This window comes from Anolis sagrei, chromosome 2, assembly GCF_037176765.1.
Source record: "Anolis sagrei isolate rAnoSag1 chromosome 2, rAnoSag1.mat, whole genome shotgun sequence".
In the NCBI taxonomy this organism is placed as follows: domain Eukaryota; kingdom Metazoa; phylum Chordata; class Lepidosauria; order Squamata; family Dactyloidae; genus Anolis; species Anolis sagrei.
Window position 1 is genome coordinate 214,870,575 of NC_090022.1, and position 16,677 is coordinate 214,887,251.

The following is a 16,677-nucleotide window of genomic DNA, read 5'->3' on the forward strand; positions in this document are numbered from 1 at the left end:
CGGGTAAAAAGTAAATAACACTGACCACTATGTAAAAATATACGTATAGTTGTCCCCCTGTATCCACAGATTCTCCTTCTCTGGATTCAATAGCCCTTTGAAGGCAAACTTAAGGCTGATGTGGCCCTTGATGAAAATGAGTTGACACCTCTGATCTTGTGCTTATTAATGGCTAGATGTAGTGCTTCTGATGTGAATCCATATGTGCATCATCTGTAATTCTTACATTATTTGAGGATGAGTCCACATTTAGGCCATGTAGACACAGACCTGGTAGCTGCTCACAGGTTTTGGAACTCTTCTTTTAAGCTGGTCTTTCTTCTATAGTACTTCAGTTGGCAGGCAAAGACCCTTTTATTCAGACAAGCTTTTGCCAATTAACTGGTTACTGGGGAACAGACTTTCAGTGGGTGGGTGTTGCACTTTTTACATTATAATGGCTTTAAATGCTTCTAACTCCTCTGAGTTTTAATACTTGCTCAGTTAACAAGTTAAGTCTTATTAATTATTTTCAAACTCTGATAGCAAGTGATGTTGACCAACGTTGTGCCTTGTTAACAATTAACTGAATCACATATAATTTGCTGGATTTAACTAGTTATTTCCTATCTCTGAGAAAAGTGGGATATTGACCAACTAACCAGCATTTATTCTTTTCATAAAAGAGAGAGGAAGAGACACAAGTCGATACTGTTGCAGATGGAAACACTTTTGAAGTGACACTTACGAAAAACATCCAAGGATTAGGAATAACTATTGCTGGCTACATTGGAGACAAAACTTCAGGTAACGTCTGTAATCTTTACAGACTCCCCCCCCCCCCCCCCAACCTTTTTTCTCATTTTACTGAGATATTAGCAGAGCTTTTCAAATCACAATGTAAATGTATAAAAATAAAGAAAAATATGTGGAGTAACTTGTGAGGTTAATTACATATCTTTTTGAGTTCCAAATCTGGATTTCATTTTGGTGGCTGGTTTTAATACATTGGATATGGCTACTCCTACTTTAATTGTGTTTCTGAATGGCAAGGCATTAGACTGGATAACCCTTGTGGTCTCTTCCAACTATGTGATTCTGTAATACTGTATGGAATTTAGGACGGATGATACTACTAAACTATTTTTCTTTCAAAGGTTCACATAAGCCAATAACCTTTGGTTCACTTGATCATAATATTTATAGCACGTGGCTATATGCACCAATACAAGGATAAAAAATACATGTTTTGAAAATATATTGTCTGTTTTTCCGAGAAGCCAGACTGATAGCATGTTTGTGTGCCTTCAAGTCACTTGTTGATGTATCGTGGCCCCATTCATTTTATAGAGTTTCCTTAGGAAAGGAATACTCAAAGGTGGTTTTATCAGTTCCTTCCTCTGAAATATAGCCTACAACAGCTGTTTTTCGTTGTATGTGCTTGTGTGTTAGAATACAATTTTGACTCATTAATGTGATTATTGAAGAAAATGCGACATCGTTGTGACTGCAGATAAAACATTATGCAAAATATGGTGGGAAGTCATAGTAGAATGTTGGCACACTGTGTTTGTGGACTCATTTCATAGAGGCTCACCTAGCAACAGCTGAAATGCAATTTTAATAATTTGACTTCCCTTTTTTATTTTACAGAACCCTCTGGGATTTTTGTGAAGAGTATCACAAAAGGCAGTGCAGTTGAGCATGATGGTAGAATCCAGGTTGGAGACCAAATTATTGCAGTGAGTAATAATGGGGGAGTGCTTTTATTGACTTTTTGGTTTTTTACTGTTACTAGCTTTTTATTTTACTATCCATTTTAATTGCCTCACTGACATATTGAAGATTAACAAATCACTGGGCCAAGATGGAATGTTTTCATGAGTTTCCAAGCTGAGCTTTATTTTGCTGACCAAAAAGAAAAAAAAAAAAAGAGTGACGTGTTCCAAAGTTTGCTCTCCATATGAAAAACTGGGAAATGGCCACTGCAATGCCACTCTTTAAAATGAGATCAAGAAAGAATCTGGGTCATTAATTTAGGTCATTACAGGCTTGTTAGCTTAACATGTGCTCTGGATAAATTGGTGGAATTGTTAAAGGTCAAATTACCAAGCATATAGAAAGACAAGTCTTATGGAAGAAGAATCAACATGGCTTTTGCAAAGGTTAAGTCCTGGTGCATAATGTTTTTAGAATTCTTTGAGAGCATTATGAAGCATGTGGCTAGGAATGATCCATTAGAAGACACTGTTGACTTAGACTTTCACAAAGCCTGAGAAAACTGAGTATTTATGGAATAAGGGAAAAAGTCTCCTTGTGTGTTGCTAACTGGGTAAAGAAGAAAAACAAGGAAGCAGAAATAAATTGCCCATTCTCACCGTGTAGGGACATAAATATTCGGGTCCCCCAAACATATGTATTGGGACTGGTGCTTTGTGATTTCTTCATAAATAATCTGGAGCTAACATAGAGTATTGAGATGATCAGATTTTATGATGACAACAAATTACTTAATGTGATAGGAAGAAGAAGAGTTAGCAAAGAGATTGCAAAGAGCTAGTGGAAGTGATCTTTAGAAACTGAATGAAAAATAATTAAATTGGTAGATGCAGTATATTTATGCCAGTATAAAGTGATGGATATTGGGATAGAAATTGCAAACTTTGCCTGATGGGGTCAGAGCTGATTGTGACTAAGCAGGAAAGGGATCTTGGGGACCATCTACACTGAGCAGGTTAGCCTGGTATAAATCTGGCCTGGAGCAACCCCAGATCTAAAACATTCATGCTGAATCCTGGGCTGCTGTTCATTCTTTCTGTAAACTACACATATCAGCTTTATTTATAGGCAGCCGAAATTTATATAACTATAAATGTGTGGTTTAGATTGGCCTCTTCTGATGCCTGCAATACTTTTGATGCACGTAAAGCTGCAGGGTCAAATCTGAATTGTAAGAAATGTTTCAGGAGATAATTGTCATGTTGCTCGTAGAGGTGTAAAGCACTTTTGCAAAACTGAAAAAAAGTAAAAAACCTCATAATAAACATCCAATACAGGCAGTCCCCAAATTATAAACATCTGGCTTACAAATGACTCATAGTTAAAAATGAGGCTGAGACAACAGAAAGCAACAGAAATCTATCCTTCGGAAGGGGAACTCACTCCTGGCGAAAAGGTGACTTACATATAAAGTAAATTTAAGAACAAACCTATAAGCCCTGCCTTGTTCATAAATTGGGGACTGTTTGCCTCAGATTTAAGATAAAAAAATCCATTTTCTGTGCACATCTTCTAAAAATGGTTCCTTAAAATTTTTAAATCCGAGTTGCCTCATAAAGTCAATTTGGCATCAGCTTAATGATCAAATTAAAATTGAGGAAACTATTTGCCACACAGTTCTAACTTCTGACATTGTTGGCAAAATACTACCCTTTTTATAAAATAAGAAACAAATACTGTCAATTTAGACAGAGATACTAGAAATGAAGAAGTAGTACAGTTGGTTACCACGCAGTCACTTATAACATCATACTATTTATCCAAGAGTAGCAACCAACCAAGGAAGCTGTGATGCAAAATTTTATAGATTCTTTTTTTTTTTTGCTCTTAAACCATATTTATGAATGGTATAAGTGGAATACATTTTTACTGGGTTGTAAATTATCAATCACAGTAAAGTAAAAGAGGAAACATCTAAGTTGCTGGAGACCAAATCAGATCTGACATTTTGCAAACATCTAAAGAGAAATTTGGCTGATTTTTAATTAGACAATTTTTGTATCCTACAGTGACCTACTGAAAATTAACATAAGTGTAATTCTTTAGGTGGATGGAACAAATCTTCAGGGTTTTACCAACCAGCAAGCAGTGGAAGTTTTGCGGTGCACGGGCCAGACAGTTGGACTCACATTGGTCAGGAGAGGCCTTAAACAGGAAATTCACATGCGGCCTCATGAGGACTTCAGTGGTGCTGTTGAAAAGGATATAATTTTTCAAACGATGGATATTGGCACAGGCAAAGGTAGTTGCAACTGGCTTTGATTCAAATTGTTGAATTTTATTTTCCTTTCTCCAGCATGTAAAATTGGGGGAAATGAACCAAATTCACCCTCAGAGTCTATATTCTATTTACATTGCAATTCATACAAGACTTTCCTATTTAAGAAAGATCTGCCCTGGTCTAGTTTTTATTTTATTTTCTCTGATGCTTAGTGCCAAAGAAAGTGTCAGTAGAAAGTTTGGTATTTAAAAGGTCAGGCAAAAATGTCTAAGAAAAGGAAATGAACACCGGAGATCACCCTGGTTCTGGACCTGTGTAACATGGAGAACTGCAGGGAAGGAGCCAAATATATAGGTCCCAATGGGAGAGAACCAGAGTTTAATGTTGAGCACACAGTACTGTGACTAAGGATGTGGGGGCAGAACTAGCGGGTTTTATGGGTTCTTATTTCCTTTCTTTTCAACATCATAGAGTCATAGAGTTGGAAGACACCTTGTGGGCCATCCAGTCCAGTCCTCTGCCAAGAAGCTGGAAAATTGCATTCAAAACACCCCCAACAGATGGCCATCCAGCCTCTGTTTAAAAGCCTTCATAGAAGGAGCCTCCACCACACTTCGGGGTAGAGAGTTCAACTACTGAACAGCTCTCGCAGTTAGGAAGTTCTTCCTAATGTTCAGGTGGAATCTCCTTTCCTGTAGTTTGAAGCCATTGTTCCGCATCTTAGTCTCCAGGGCAGCAGAAAACAAGCTTGCTCCCTCCTCCCTATGACTTCCCCTCACATATTTATATATGACTATCATGTCTCCTCATAGGGCTTGTTCTGCGGGCCCTTGATCATTTTAGTCGCCTTCCCCTGGACATCTTAAACATCACTTGTGCAATGTTAGCATTGCTGGTTGCTTTGGGTGTTTGTAGGAATTTCCTCTATTTAACATGGAGTTTTTCCCCCTTACCCTACAGTCTATCTTGGGGAATTAGGTTATTGGCTTATGGTGGTCTGCAAATAGGCAGTCACTTGGCAGCTAATAGTAGTAGAAATATAAGATTAATGTTAATACCTCTGACACTTGCTTGATGAAGGGAAGAAGTCTGAAACTTCCTCTGTAGGTCACAGAGTATGGGAAAAGAGACCATCCTTAAGGACTGGGTCTGGAGGATTGCATCCTCATTTGAAGTCACAAGATCTGGGAGATAGATTCCCAGGTTTGTCTTCCAGCAATGGACCATCCAGGGAGCAACTCAGTTATTGGATTGTCCTTGGGGTTCTGGTTTTCATAGGGTTAGTTGAGGGGAAGGTCTGATGTAGACACCCTGTTCTCACTTGCTCCTCAGTTTAATAGATTAATGAAATGGCCCTTATTCCACCAATCTCATGGTAAGTCGGTTTTTTGATGATAGGTAATATCTCAGTGGAAAAGAGCATTCTTTTATTAAAGAGCGAGACAAGTTTGATCCTAAGAATTTTTAGTATTTTTTATGTTATTATATAACAAGGGTGGAAAATCTCCCCCAAAACCTTGAAATGCATTACTAGAATAAAATTATACTGCAGCTTAGTACATTTAAATTGCTTCCTTATTAAAAACAATCTTATGGTTATTTGTAAATCAATGGAGAAGAATAATAACATGATGCTTACACAGAAACGTATACTTCATCACAAGAATTATGTTGCTGGCTTAAAATCTGAGATTGAGACTGGAAACCTGTATATCTTCTTGATAACAATGGAATATCAACATAAGAGTGATCTGTTTGGAGAGTGACTTTTTCTTTGAAAGTTTAGCCTATGAAATTATAATTGACACTGGAATCCAAGGAAGCCCCTAGTGTAGCAAGTCCCAGAATTAAAAGACATAGTAAAAATAATCACTTTTTACTACATTAAAAATGAATATTTTTATATTTGTGATTCACAAAGGTCTAACTTTGCTGACAGGTTTCCTTCTCTTTTAAAATAAAAATATAGGTCCTGTTTATTATAGAACAATCAGCATGGTTTACTCACCAGTTTTATTCTTCCACAGTCTTCAGCCTCACAGCCTTGCTGTTGAATAATGTTAGTAGCATGGAGTATAAATGTTGAAATACAGAATGATCATTATTGCGCCTAATTTCTAGAATATCTGGAATATTTAATAGCAGTCGATCTTGTATTGTTACATGTGACAGATATTGTGAATGAAAGGGCTATAGATTATGGTATAATTAGTAACACACATGTCTGTTCAGAACTGTTCAGTTCCATTGACTAAACAAGTATGGGATCGCCTGATGGCACAATGGGTGAAAGCCTTGTGCCAGCAGGACTGCTGACTGAAAGGTCAGTGGTCCAAATCCCAGGGAGCGGGGTGAGCTCCCATCTGTCATAGAATCATAGAGTTGGAAGAGACCTCATGGGCCATCCAGTCCAACCCCCTTCCAAGAAGCAGGAATATTGCATTCAAATCACCCCTGACAGATGGCCATCCAGCCTCTGTTTAAAAGCTTCCAAAGAAGGAGCCTCCACCACACTCCAGGGCAGAGAGTTCCACTGCTGAACGGCTCTCACAGTCAGGAAGTTTGTGGGGACATGAGAGAAGCCTACCACAGGATGGTAAAACATCTTGGCATCCCCTGGGTAACACCCTTGCAGATGGCCAATTCTCTTACACTAGAAGCAACTTGCCATTTCTCAAGTCGCTCCTGACACAGAAAAAATATATATAAATGTCTCTTCCATATCCCAGCCTTTTCTGTACATTAAAAATTACTTCATTTATTGTGTGTTATTTATTAAAGCACACACATAGTACTATAGTTGGAAAAAACACATCTTCAATCTGAACCAGGAGCCCTTGTCCAGTGAAAGCAGGGAAGCACATACCTTTCGTTTTTGCAGAGCAGTGTTATGCCCAAAGCTGCTGAGGATATTCTTCTTCTTTTCCAGAAAGCTGTGAAAGAGAGCAGGAATCCCCATTAATGTCATGCAGTACCAGTGTGGTTCACATTGGAGAAGACATTAGTCCACAACAACCAGGTCCGAATTAATAATTTGTAGTTGTGTGTATCTTTTTCCTGTGGAACACACCGGCTTACATTCCTGACTTTGACCTTCTTTTTCTTTTCTTCTGTCCCCGTTTTTGTACATACACTCTGAAAAGTTGTTCCTCTGTTCCCCAAAGCTATGAAAAGGTGGTGTTTGAGGTGTAAGGCATAAATACCTATTCAAAGGGACATTCTGAAGTCATTTCTAAAAATTTTGGATACTTTCTTTTGGAATAAATAGTATGCGCATTATTTAGACACTACGCTTAAAAAAATAATAAAGCAGAGGAACAATTTCAAAAATATTAACATGTATCTCCACTACATACTAATACTTAAATTTGATCTTCTCTATGATAGGTTTTGCTACTTTATTCTTGAGACATTCTAATTTTGATCTTTGATGTTGTAATAATTAGGGATAACTTTGCTTCCATCTAACAATAGCAGCAGTTCTCTTTATTCACATCTATACCCACTGGCAATATTTTCTAGATGGGTTTATTCTAAACACTTTGGATATACTGACTTTTATGTTCTCTCTCTTCATACTTTTATCTTGTAGTGCATTTAATAGTTTAAAGCGTACTAATTTTTTTATTCTGTATTGCATCTGTTCCGAATGTTCAATATGGAATGTCAAAATGTCTGTATGTTATATTTTTTACATATATTTGCTAATAATGGTGATATTTTATTCCTCCAGTGACATTACATGCCTAAAAGCTGGGAGACTGTAAAAAAATTGGGAGACTGTAAAATTGTGATTTTGTCTTTCAGTCATCTACACAAACTAAAAGTTAATTACTGTTAGTTCTGAAAATGGTCATTTTTATGGCCGTGGATTACTTTACAGGGGCCAGGAACCAGTTTTCTTCCCTTTGACTCAAGGACTTCTCACACTTTCGAGACAGACTTTGTTACAAATGGAGTTCATTGAAGTCCCTGAGGAGTTTCTCTGGGAATGGGAATGTTTTCCCTTGTTTTTGGAGTTTTTCTCTGCAGTTTGTGGGTAAAAATGCACATAAATTGTGCCTTTTTAAAAGAAAATGTGGGTCTGGGTCTTTGGGGAAATTGTAAAGGGTCTCAGCAACTGCAAAAATTAAGCCCAGGGACCACGTGGAGCCCATAAGGCTCATTTTGACCTTATATTATTAGATTGTGTTTAAACACACTAGACAACTAACATTTCAGCAGTATTTAAATATGGGTTGTTGTAGGTTTTTCGGGCTGTATGGCCATGTTCTAGAAGCATTCTCTCCTGATGTTTCGGCAGCATCTATAGCAGGCATCCTCAGAGGTTGTGAGGTGTGTTGGAAGCTAGGGTTTATATATATGTAGAAATTCCCGGGTGGGAGAAAGAACCCTTGTCTGTTGAAGCTAGGTATGAATGTTTCAGTTGGCCACCTTGATTAGCATTTGATGGACTGACTGTTTTTAGGTGTGGCTTGTTACTGTCTGGGGGAATCCTTTGCTGAGAGGTGATTGGTTGCTTTTTCTCTGGAGTTCCCCTGTGTTTGAGTGTTGTTCTTTATTTACAGTTATAGTTTTAGAGTGTTTAAAATACTGGTAGCCAGATTTTGTTCATTTTCATGGTTTCTTCCTTTCTGTTGAAATTGTCCACATGCTTGTGGATTTCAGTGGCTTCTCTCTGTAGTCTGACATGGTGGTTGTGAGAGTGGTCCAGCATTTCTGTGTTCTCAAATAATATGCTATGTCCAGGTTGGTTCATCAGGTGCTCTGCTATGGCTGACTTCTCTGGTTGAAGTAGTCTCCAGTGCTGTTCATGTTCCTTGATTCGTATTTGGGTGCTGTGTTTGGTGGTCCCTATGTACACTTGTTCACAGCTGCATGGTATATGGTAGACTCCTGCAGAGGTGAGAGGATCCCTCTTGTCCTTTGCTGAACATGGCATTTGTTGGATTTTCTTAGAGGGTCTATAGATAGTTTGTAGGTTGTGTTTTCTCATCAGCTTTTCTATGCGGTCAGTGGTTCCCCTGACGTATGCCAAGAAAGATGTATTTAAATACTTTACTAATACATCGGCTGAGACCGTCATTTTTGTGGCACAATCATTGTTCAGTATGAGGGGAAATCTATACCACATTGAACGGATTGGAAACCTCATATTGTTTTTTAATGAAACCATATTAATACACTTAAGGATCCACATATAACTGATTGCAGTATTCCATGTCATTACTTTTAAAATGAGTGCTGAATGTAATACATGGGCTTCTTATGTGAAGTACCACCAAGTGTTTACATATTTAGGGACTGTTACATATATACCAGGGCCCACTGGTGGTGCAGTGGGTTAAATCTCTGAGCTGCTGAACTTGCTGACCAAAAGGTTCAAATCTGGGGAGCTGGGTGAACTCTTGCTATTAGCCCAGCTCCTGCCAACCTAGCAGTTCAAAAACATGCAAATACGAGTAGATCAATAGGTACCGCTTTTACGGGTGCTCCATGCAGTCATGCCAGCCACATGAGCTTTGAGGTGTCTATGGACAATGCTGGCTCTTTGGCTTAGAAATTGAGATGAGCACCACCCCGGGTCAGACACAAATAGACCTAATGTCAGAGGAAACCTTTATCTTTACCTTACATATATGCCATATACTTAAACACACATTGTAATAGTTCTTTTCCTTTTTCTTCACTGGCATGTTAATCATCCCATCCTTCTTTTTTCTTTGTATTGTTTTTAGTCCTACAGTAGGTACTTTAAATTATTTGGGATTACTGCTTTGCTTTGTTTTTTTTTGCAGCATTTGTTCACTGTTCTGCTGTATTTTCTGAAGAACCTTCACATTGTCTTCCTACAGGAGTGTACTTCTGTTTTTAGATGGGCTACATCTCACATTATTTCATGAAGTTGTGTTCTTTCACTGCCCTCTAGGGACCATGTCTTTATAGTATTGCCTGAAACTGAAGTCAGAAATTTTGAGTGGCAAAATCCCTAAGTCATTCACTTATAAAGAGAACATATTTATGTCTGGATCTTTTTTTAAAAAAGAGGAACCTTTTTAAAATACAAGTGCATTTGTTTTGTTTATTTTACGCAGTAAAGCAACAATTCTAAAGTCTATTAACATTACTAGGAAGGTTTTGGATGATGTGACTACAACTTGTATATTAGATGTGCAGTTGTTTCTGCTGTGATGTTTCATGTCTAGTAAAAACTGAATACATACTAGTACTTAGTTGTAAAATGTTTTATTGTGTATAAGTGACACATTAGTTACATTTTTAGAAATAAAAACCAGGTTCTTGTTCATAGCTTTGAGGGAGGGGAGGTGGGAGCTGAAAATGTATTACATGTTGTGCCTCCTTTATCCAAAATTTCGAAGTCTGAAATACTTCAAATCCAAAATTGTCCATGTGGGTGGTTGAGATAATTATACCTTTTCCTTCTGATGGTTCAAATTTGTTGCATGCAAAAATATTAAAAATATTGTATAAAATTTCTCTTCTGGCTATAGTTATAAGATATATATATATAAAATGCATTACTTTCATGTTTGAACTTGGGTCCTGTCTTCAAGATATTTCTTTATGCATGTATATGCAAATGAAGGTATTAAAAAAACTGGTCCCAAGCATTTAAAATCAGGGATACTCAACCTGTCATACTTTCTGCTGTATCCTTTCAAGTCCAGCTCTTTATAGAAATATCTATCTATCTATCTTGTATTTTTAAAGTATCGGAGCATTTTAAGATGGCAGATTAATAAAAAGTAATTTGGTGAACAATTGTAGCAAAGGAAGACAGAAGGTGCACGTAATTTCTGCATTCAGGGGAAGAGGAAGGTGCAGCAGAGGGTAGCCAGAGAGAAACCTAGTTATTCAGGAAGCTGGCTGAGCACAATTAGCATTCTTTGGAAGAGAGGAGATGAAAGAAGATCCTTGAGGTAATGCAGCTCTGAATTGAATAGCCGGAGTAAGTGCAAAAAGGCTTATCCTTGAGGTGATACAGCTCTGAACTGAATAGCAGGTGCAGTTCTGAACTGAATAGTGCTAAAAGGCTGTTTAAGGTTGTTTCCAATACAAGGGATGCCAAATGAGATTTAAGGAATTCTCCTTTATACAGTCTCACCATAAACTGCTCATCTGGTGCGAGTCATTTTGAAAAGAACTACTTCGAAAGAACAAAAAAAGTTACCAACGATACTCAAATGCAATGTAGTTTGAGGAATACATCAGAATGGTCCCGCTTGTGTTGAAATTTCTATTTTTAATTTTCTTTTTTTTTTTTGTGAAGAATGAAATCCGATAAGGATAGATCCAATGTGTTCATGATACTGCCTTTTTGATAAACTGTGACAAATGCGAAATGGATGCAAATTCTAACACATCCTGTTTATGACATGATGATAAGACTGTTACATTTTTTCCCTGTAGTTAACTATAAAACATTTTTTTAGGTTTTCAGATAACTTCCACAGATGAAGAAATGTCATTACATAACAAATGGCAGACAATTTTGGGAACAAATTATGAAGTTGTGGTAGGTAAAGTCAGTACCTCGCTGATTAACTCCCCCAGCCCCTGCTTGTTCAATGTTTTTCCTCTTTTCTTTTCTTGGATTTGTTGTATGAAAACTTTAGAAACAGTAAGATGATTTGTAAAGCAATCTAGGCAAATTATAAATAAAATGCTTGTTCCTTGAAACCCCCTAGATTGAAGCAATTTTTGGAATTGCATCATGTGTAAACAACACCGCATGTGTTAACTATATAAACATGTTTCTATCACTGCTCTGCACCATTTGAACATGTGGTAAGGAGACAAAGTTCGTTACATCGTTTATATGCAATAAATGCTTCAAACATAAGCTGTCCACAGTGATAAAAATGATGAAGAAACATTACACCAGTTCTATACTAGATATAATTTTAGCCTTGCAATTAGCCATCTTATGTACTTGGTATTGGTAGCCTTTGAAAACAGGGAATGAAAAGGATTTGACACATGGATTTGACACAGCTAATGGGAGTGATGGCTTCCTAACCTTCGTATCCAGCAAGAAAATCTAGGCTTCCAGTTTCCCTATAGCAGTGCTTCTTAACCTGGGGTCCCCAGATGTTTTTGGCCTTCAACTCCCAGAAATCCTAACAGCTGGTAAACTGGTTGGGATTTCTGGGAGTTGTAGGCCAAAAACATCTGGGGACCCCAGGTTGAGAACCACTGCCCTATAGCAAGCTTAGTTTAAGGTATTTTTTCTGCCATGAGTGAAAGGCAATATCATGGCTTTCCTTTCCATGTGCAGAAGCTAACCGGCGGTCATATGAATCTGAGTACCGCTCTAGTGGTGGTAGTAGAGATGTGAAAGTCCCAAAGGGAAAAGCTGTGGTTGTTGGAACCTGGAGATGTAGGGAACATGAAGGATTCTTGAATGCTTTGGAGGATTTGTTGGTGCATAGGGCTGGTGATTTAATCTAGTTCTTCGTTCCACAATGGATTAATAAAATGAAAGGCCCACTGAAACAGTTGCTCCCAAAGACCCAATCTGGTGTAGTGGAACCTGTCATTCCTTGGTTTATATAAACTCATTGGGCAATGAAACAGATTGGGCAAAGCCAGAGTGAGGTAGCATAGAGCATGGAGCAAGTGTGATTTAGTATCAGTGAGGATTTTTCAATATGCCAATCATGTGTCAGTGACATTGGCCAACACCCCAGCCCCCCATTTTATTATGTTTCTACTGTCTTTCAAAGGATAGGAGTGGAACCCTTGCAGGCATGCTATGATAAATTTGTTAGGAAGATAATGGTTTCTTTGTGTTCCTAATTTAATGGCACAGTTATCACAGACACTGAGTCCAGTGTGCTATCTGGTCAGTTATCATGAGTTCATATTCATTTGCTGCAGCCTGACGATGTGGATAAAACAAATGAATCAGTTTATTCCATCACATAGAAGCTTGATCCTTTCCTCTCCTTGCTGATAAAATCTGGCAGAAAGGCATTGATTGGCTGGATTCAGCAGTTGGTAAATGCTTCACTATGTCATCAACTGAACCACTATTCTATTTCTAATCTTCCCTTTTTGTGCAAGGTACTCAACTATGTGGTGATTTGGCAACTACAGATATTCTTGAGGGAAATGGAATAGCTGGCTGGACTTATTTTAGACTGCAGCTGGGGGCATGGTACCGAAATTGCTTTGGTTCCCTAACTTACAACTCATTTTGCATGAAAGACGGAGTCTATCCTTCCTTCAGGGTTTTAGGACTGCCTTTTGCTTCATGTTTGTTTCATGTTATTCCAAATATGGGCAAACTTTGGCCCTCCAGGTGTTTTGGACTTCAACTTCCACAATTCATAATAGCCTACTGGCTGTTAGGAATTGTGGGAGTTGAAGTCCAAAACACCTGGAGGGCCAATGATCAACAACAGCTCTGTTTCGCATCTGGCTGCCATTTTAAGTAACAGACTTTTCATTTGTGTTGTAGCAGATTGTGAAACACCGGATCTAAGAAGTTTAACTAGTTTCCTCTTCACTGGTGTTTTAAATTGTTTTGGTGTGCTTTGAAGCTGGTTTAGTTTTTCTCTCTCCTTTGAATCCTTGATGTTGGTTGCTGATTTCTCTGTGTTTATTACTTTTATTTGATTGCTTTGGAGGGCTTCAGTTAAAAGGGCCTAGAAGATGTTCAACATACATCACAGTAAATTTGTTCTAAATATCCAATGCATCCTATTTATTTAGGTATTGGCTACTTCTGTTTGAGGATGAGAATACTCCTTGTCTAGTTCCTGTGGCACACTTTGGAATTTATACCAAGTTCTGTGCTCCAGGCAATCCAGGGATTGTGTTTGCTGTGATGCTCTGAACATACATGACATTCAGGAGAGGGACAATTTACATCTCTAATTCATTGAATAGTACAGCTGTTCCTACACCTGGGGATTAGTAAACTTTAGAGGATTATATAGCCAGGGGTGCGTCTTGTGCATGCTTGACTGCTCCCAGAGGGTGACAGCCGGTGTGCATGCAGTGTGGGTCCTGACAGTAGGAATCCTGGGCTTGTACATTGCATTGGAGACATTTCCGCTTTAGAATACTGTATTTGCTACCCATTGTTTCTGTAGCACTCACAAAGACTGACTTCTTGTGTAACAGGAAGCGCGGGACCTTTGATTGTATCATTTGTTCCATTTATTTTTCACTTTCTCCAACTACCTTTCATCTCTCAGGCAGCTGGAGCTGCAGCATCTGTTACCCTTTGCAAAAGAGAATAGGAAGTTACAGCTGGCTGCTCCCTTTCAGCTTACATTGTGATTCCATCTTGTTTTGATGTGAGAAATCAATGAGCGCGGATGATGTTTGAAAGGAGGGAACTTGTAGCTTAGAAGGAGAGCATCTGTGGCAAAATGTTATGGTTAACTGCTTTTAAGTCTACTGTTCCTTTGTCTATCAGTCTGAGTGCAGTTTTAAAAACAACCAGTTCTTTAGTGTTCTAAAGATTCATTATTTTTCCTCTTTCTAGGTAGCTCACGTGAACAAGTTTAGCGAAAGCAGCGGACTGGGGATAAGCTTAGAAGCTACAGTGGGACATCATTTCATCCGATCTGTTTTGCCAGAAGGGCCAGTTGGAAGATGTGGCAAGCTGTTCAGCGGAGATGAATTGCTGGAAGTATGAATAATCTGTGCCTTGTGTAGTCCCACTTCTTATAGGATTTTTTCCTCTTTTAAAATACTCTCCTTTTCAAAATTAGCACATATAGAATGAGATAGACCTCAGTTTAAAAAAAGCTTTATTGCTTTAATAGATAATTTGGTTCCAGAAGGAGAAATATCATAGAAAATATAAGGTTAGATTCGTATATCACACAAAGGAGCAGTTCAATATATTTCTGCAACCCTTTTATTCAAAACTAACAATATGCACATGTAAAATGAAACAGTCGGGTAAGGCTTGCATGAGTAATCAAAAAGCATTTTGAACTTTCTAGACACTTCTTGAACTTTATTACTCTTTATTGCATGTTTATTTCAGACTATTGCAACAATACTGAAGGTCTTTGTTTCTCCAGTCTTCCTTCACTATTTTTCCAGTATTGATGCTGCAATACACTTCTGTATAATACAGTAGTTCCCAACCTTAGGTCCTCCAGGTGTTTTAGACTTTAGTTCCCACCATTCATAACATCTGGTAAAATGGCTGAGATTTTGGGAGCTGAAGTCCAAAACAACTGGAAGACCAAAAGTTGGGAACCACTGATCTGGTAAGAGGATGTGGAGGAAAGGAGGGCCCATGAGAGCAGAAAAAGAATTTGTAAAAAAGAGTTTCTTTGTCAGAGGCTTTGTTAACTGAGATATGCTCATATTGCATATTTTGAAGAAGATACTTTTAGCAATTATTTCAACTAGAACAGAACAACCAGAACAGAATTAATTACTGAATGATAAGTCAATATTGATGTAGCCCTCTGATTCAATAAGTGTACTGTGATTGGGAGTAGAATTTGTATTTTGACACTGCTGAATTTATTAACTATGATTTATATGTAGAATTTATGCACAACACTTGTTTCATTCATTGTGTATATGAGATGGCAATAATATTTTTAATTGAATTTGATAGATAATTTCCAAGAAATGTTTGAGTGTTGCAACTTGCTTTGCTGTGGTATTTCTCCAGTGAGTTCAGGGCACACACATGTGATCTTGCTATAATAATATAAATAATAGTAATATAATAATAAATCTTTATTTATACTCTGCCCTATCTCGCCGGAGGGACTCAAGATGGATTCCAAACATAAAAGGCAAACATTCAATGCCCAAACACAACAACAATACGCCCATAGTAACAAAATTTGGCAACCCAACATATAAAAACAAATTATGACTTAACAACAAAAATTAAAATTTAAAAAATGCAACCTGTTATATCAGACATAAGACAAAACATCAAGCATTGAACATAAGCATAAATTTCCCAGTTCCTTGGGGGCAAATAGATTGATCATTGCTCAAGATATCTGTTGAGCTATTGGAGCGAATAGGGCATGGATACAGATGGTAGCTATTAATCAGAAGTATACTGGTAGTATCTCCTCCTCCTCCTCCTCCGCCAGTGAGCAAAGGTATGACTTCAGCTGTTTCTTGAAGGCAGGGAGGGAGGAAACAATCTTTAACTTCTTAGGAAAGGAGTTCCAGTGGTGGGGGGCGGGCACAGAAAAGGCCCTTTCTCTCGTTCTCACCAATCATGCTGGTGCATACCATATTTTAGGAAGTCTCATTTATCGTTTCCTTTCTTATTTTTCTAAAATGTATTTTCTCTTGGCAGGTAAATGGAATATCATTGCTTGGAGAAAATCATAAGGATGTGGTAAATATTTTAAAAGAACTGCCCATCAAAGTCACAATGGTTTGTTGCCGTTCAGCTCCACCTGCAAAGAACCCAGCCTTGGAGGAGTCTCATATGATGGAACAGGTACATCTTATCAAAGACTTCATGTCTCAGTTGGTGTGGTCACTAAGATGCTCATTCATGCAATACAGTTTGAATTTTACCTCTTAACTTGTCTGTTCCTAGCTCTCCAATGACAAATGTAAGAAAGCCAGTGAATCCTCACTCTCTTTTCGCATTTAATGTTGTCTGGTGCTTCATACTGTGCTCATTTCAAGGCAGACAGGTTTTCCTGTCTAGCAGAGAATCT

General features: G+C 38.0%; 1 protein-coding gene across 23 annotated transcripts in view; it reads left to right on the top strand.

The window, feature by feature from the left end:
- MPDZ (multiple PDZ domain crumbs cell polarity complex component) overlaps positions 1 to 16,677 on the top strand; it is a 125,427-nt gene that overhangs the window by 41,157 nt on the left and 67,593 nt on the right. For 22 of the 23 annotated variants that reach the window (XM_067464380.1, XM_067464386.1, XM_067464390.1 and 19 more), the window contains exons 9-15: positions 666 to 786; positions 1,633 to 1,721; positions 3,805 to 4,000; positions 6,909 to 6,998; positions 11,434 to 11,516; positions 14,499 to 14,645; positions 16,305 to 16,451. In XM_067464380.1, the coding sequence (XP_067320481.1) occupies positions 666 to 786; positions 1,633 to 1,721; positions 3,805 to 4,000; positions 6,909 to 6,998; positions 11,434 to 11,516; positions 14,499 to 14,645; positions 16,305 to 16,451 (873 nt within the window). The remainder of the gene's footprint in view (positions 1 to 665; positions 787 to 1,632; positions 1,722 to 3,804; positions 4,001 to 6,908; positions 6,999 to 11,433; positions 11,517 to 14,498; positions 14,646 to 16,304; positions 16,452 to 16,677) is intronic. The other variant, XM_067464391.1, reaches the window with a different exon arrangement.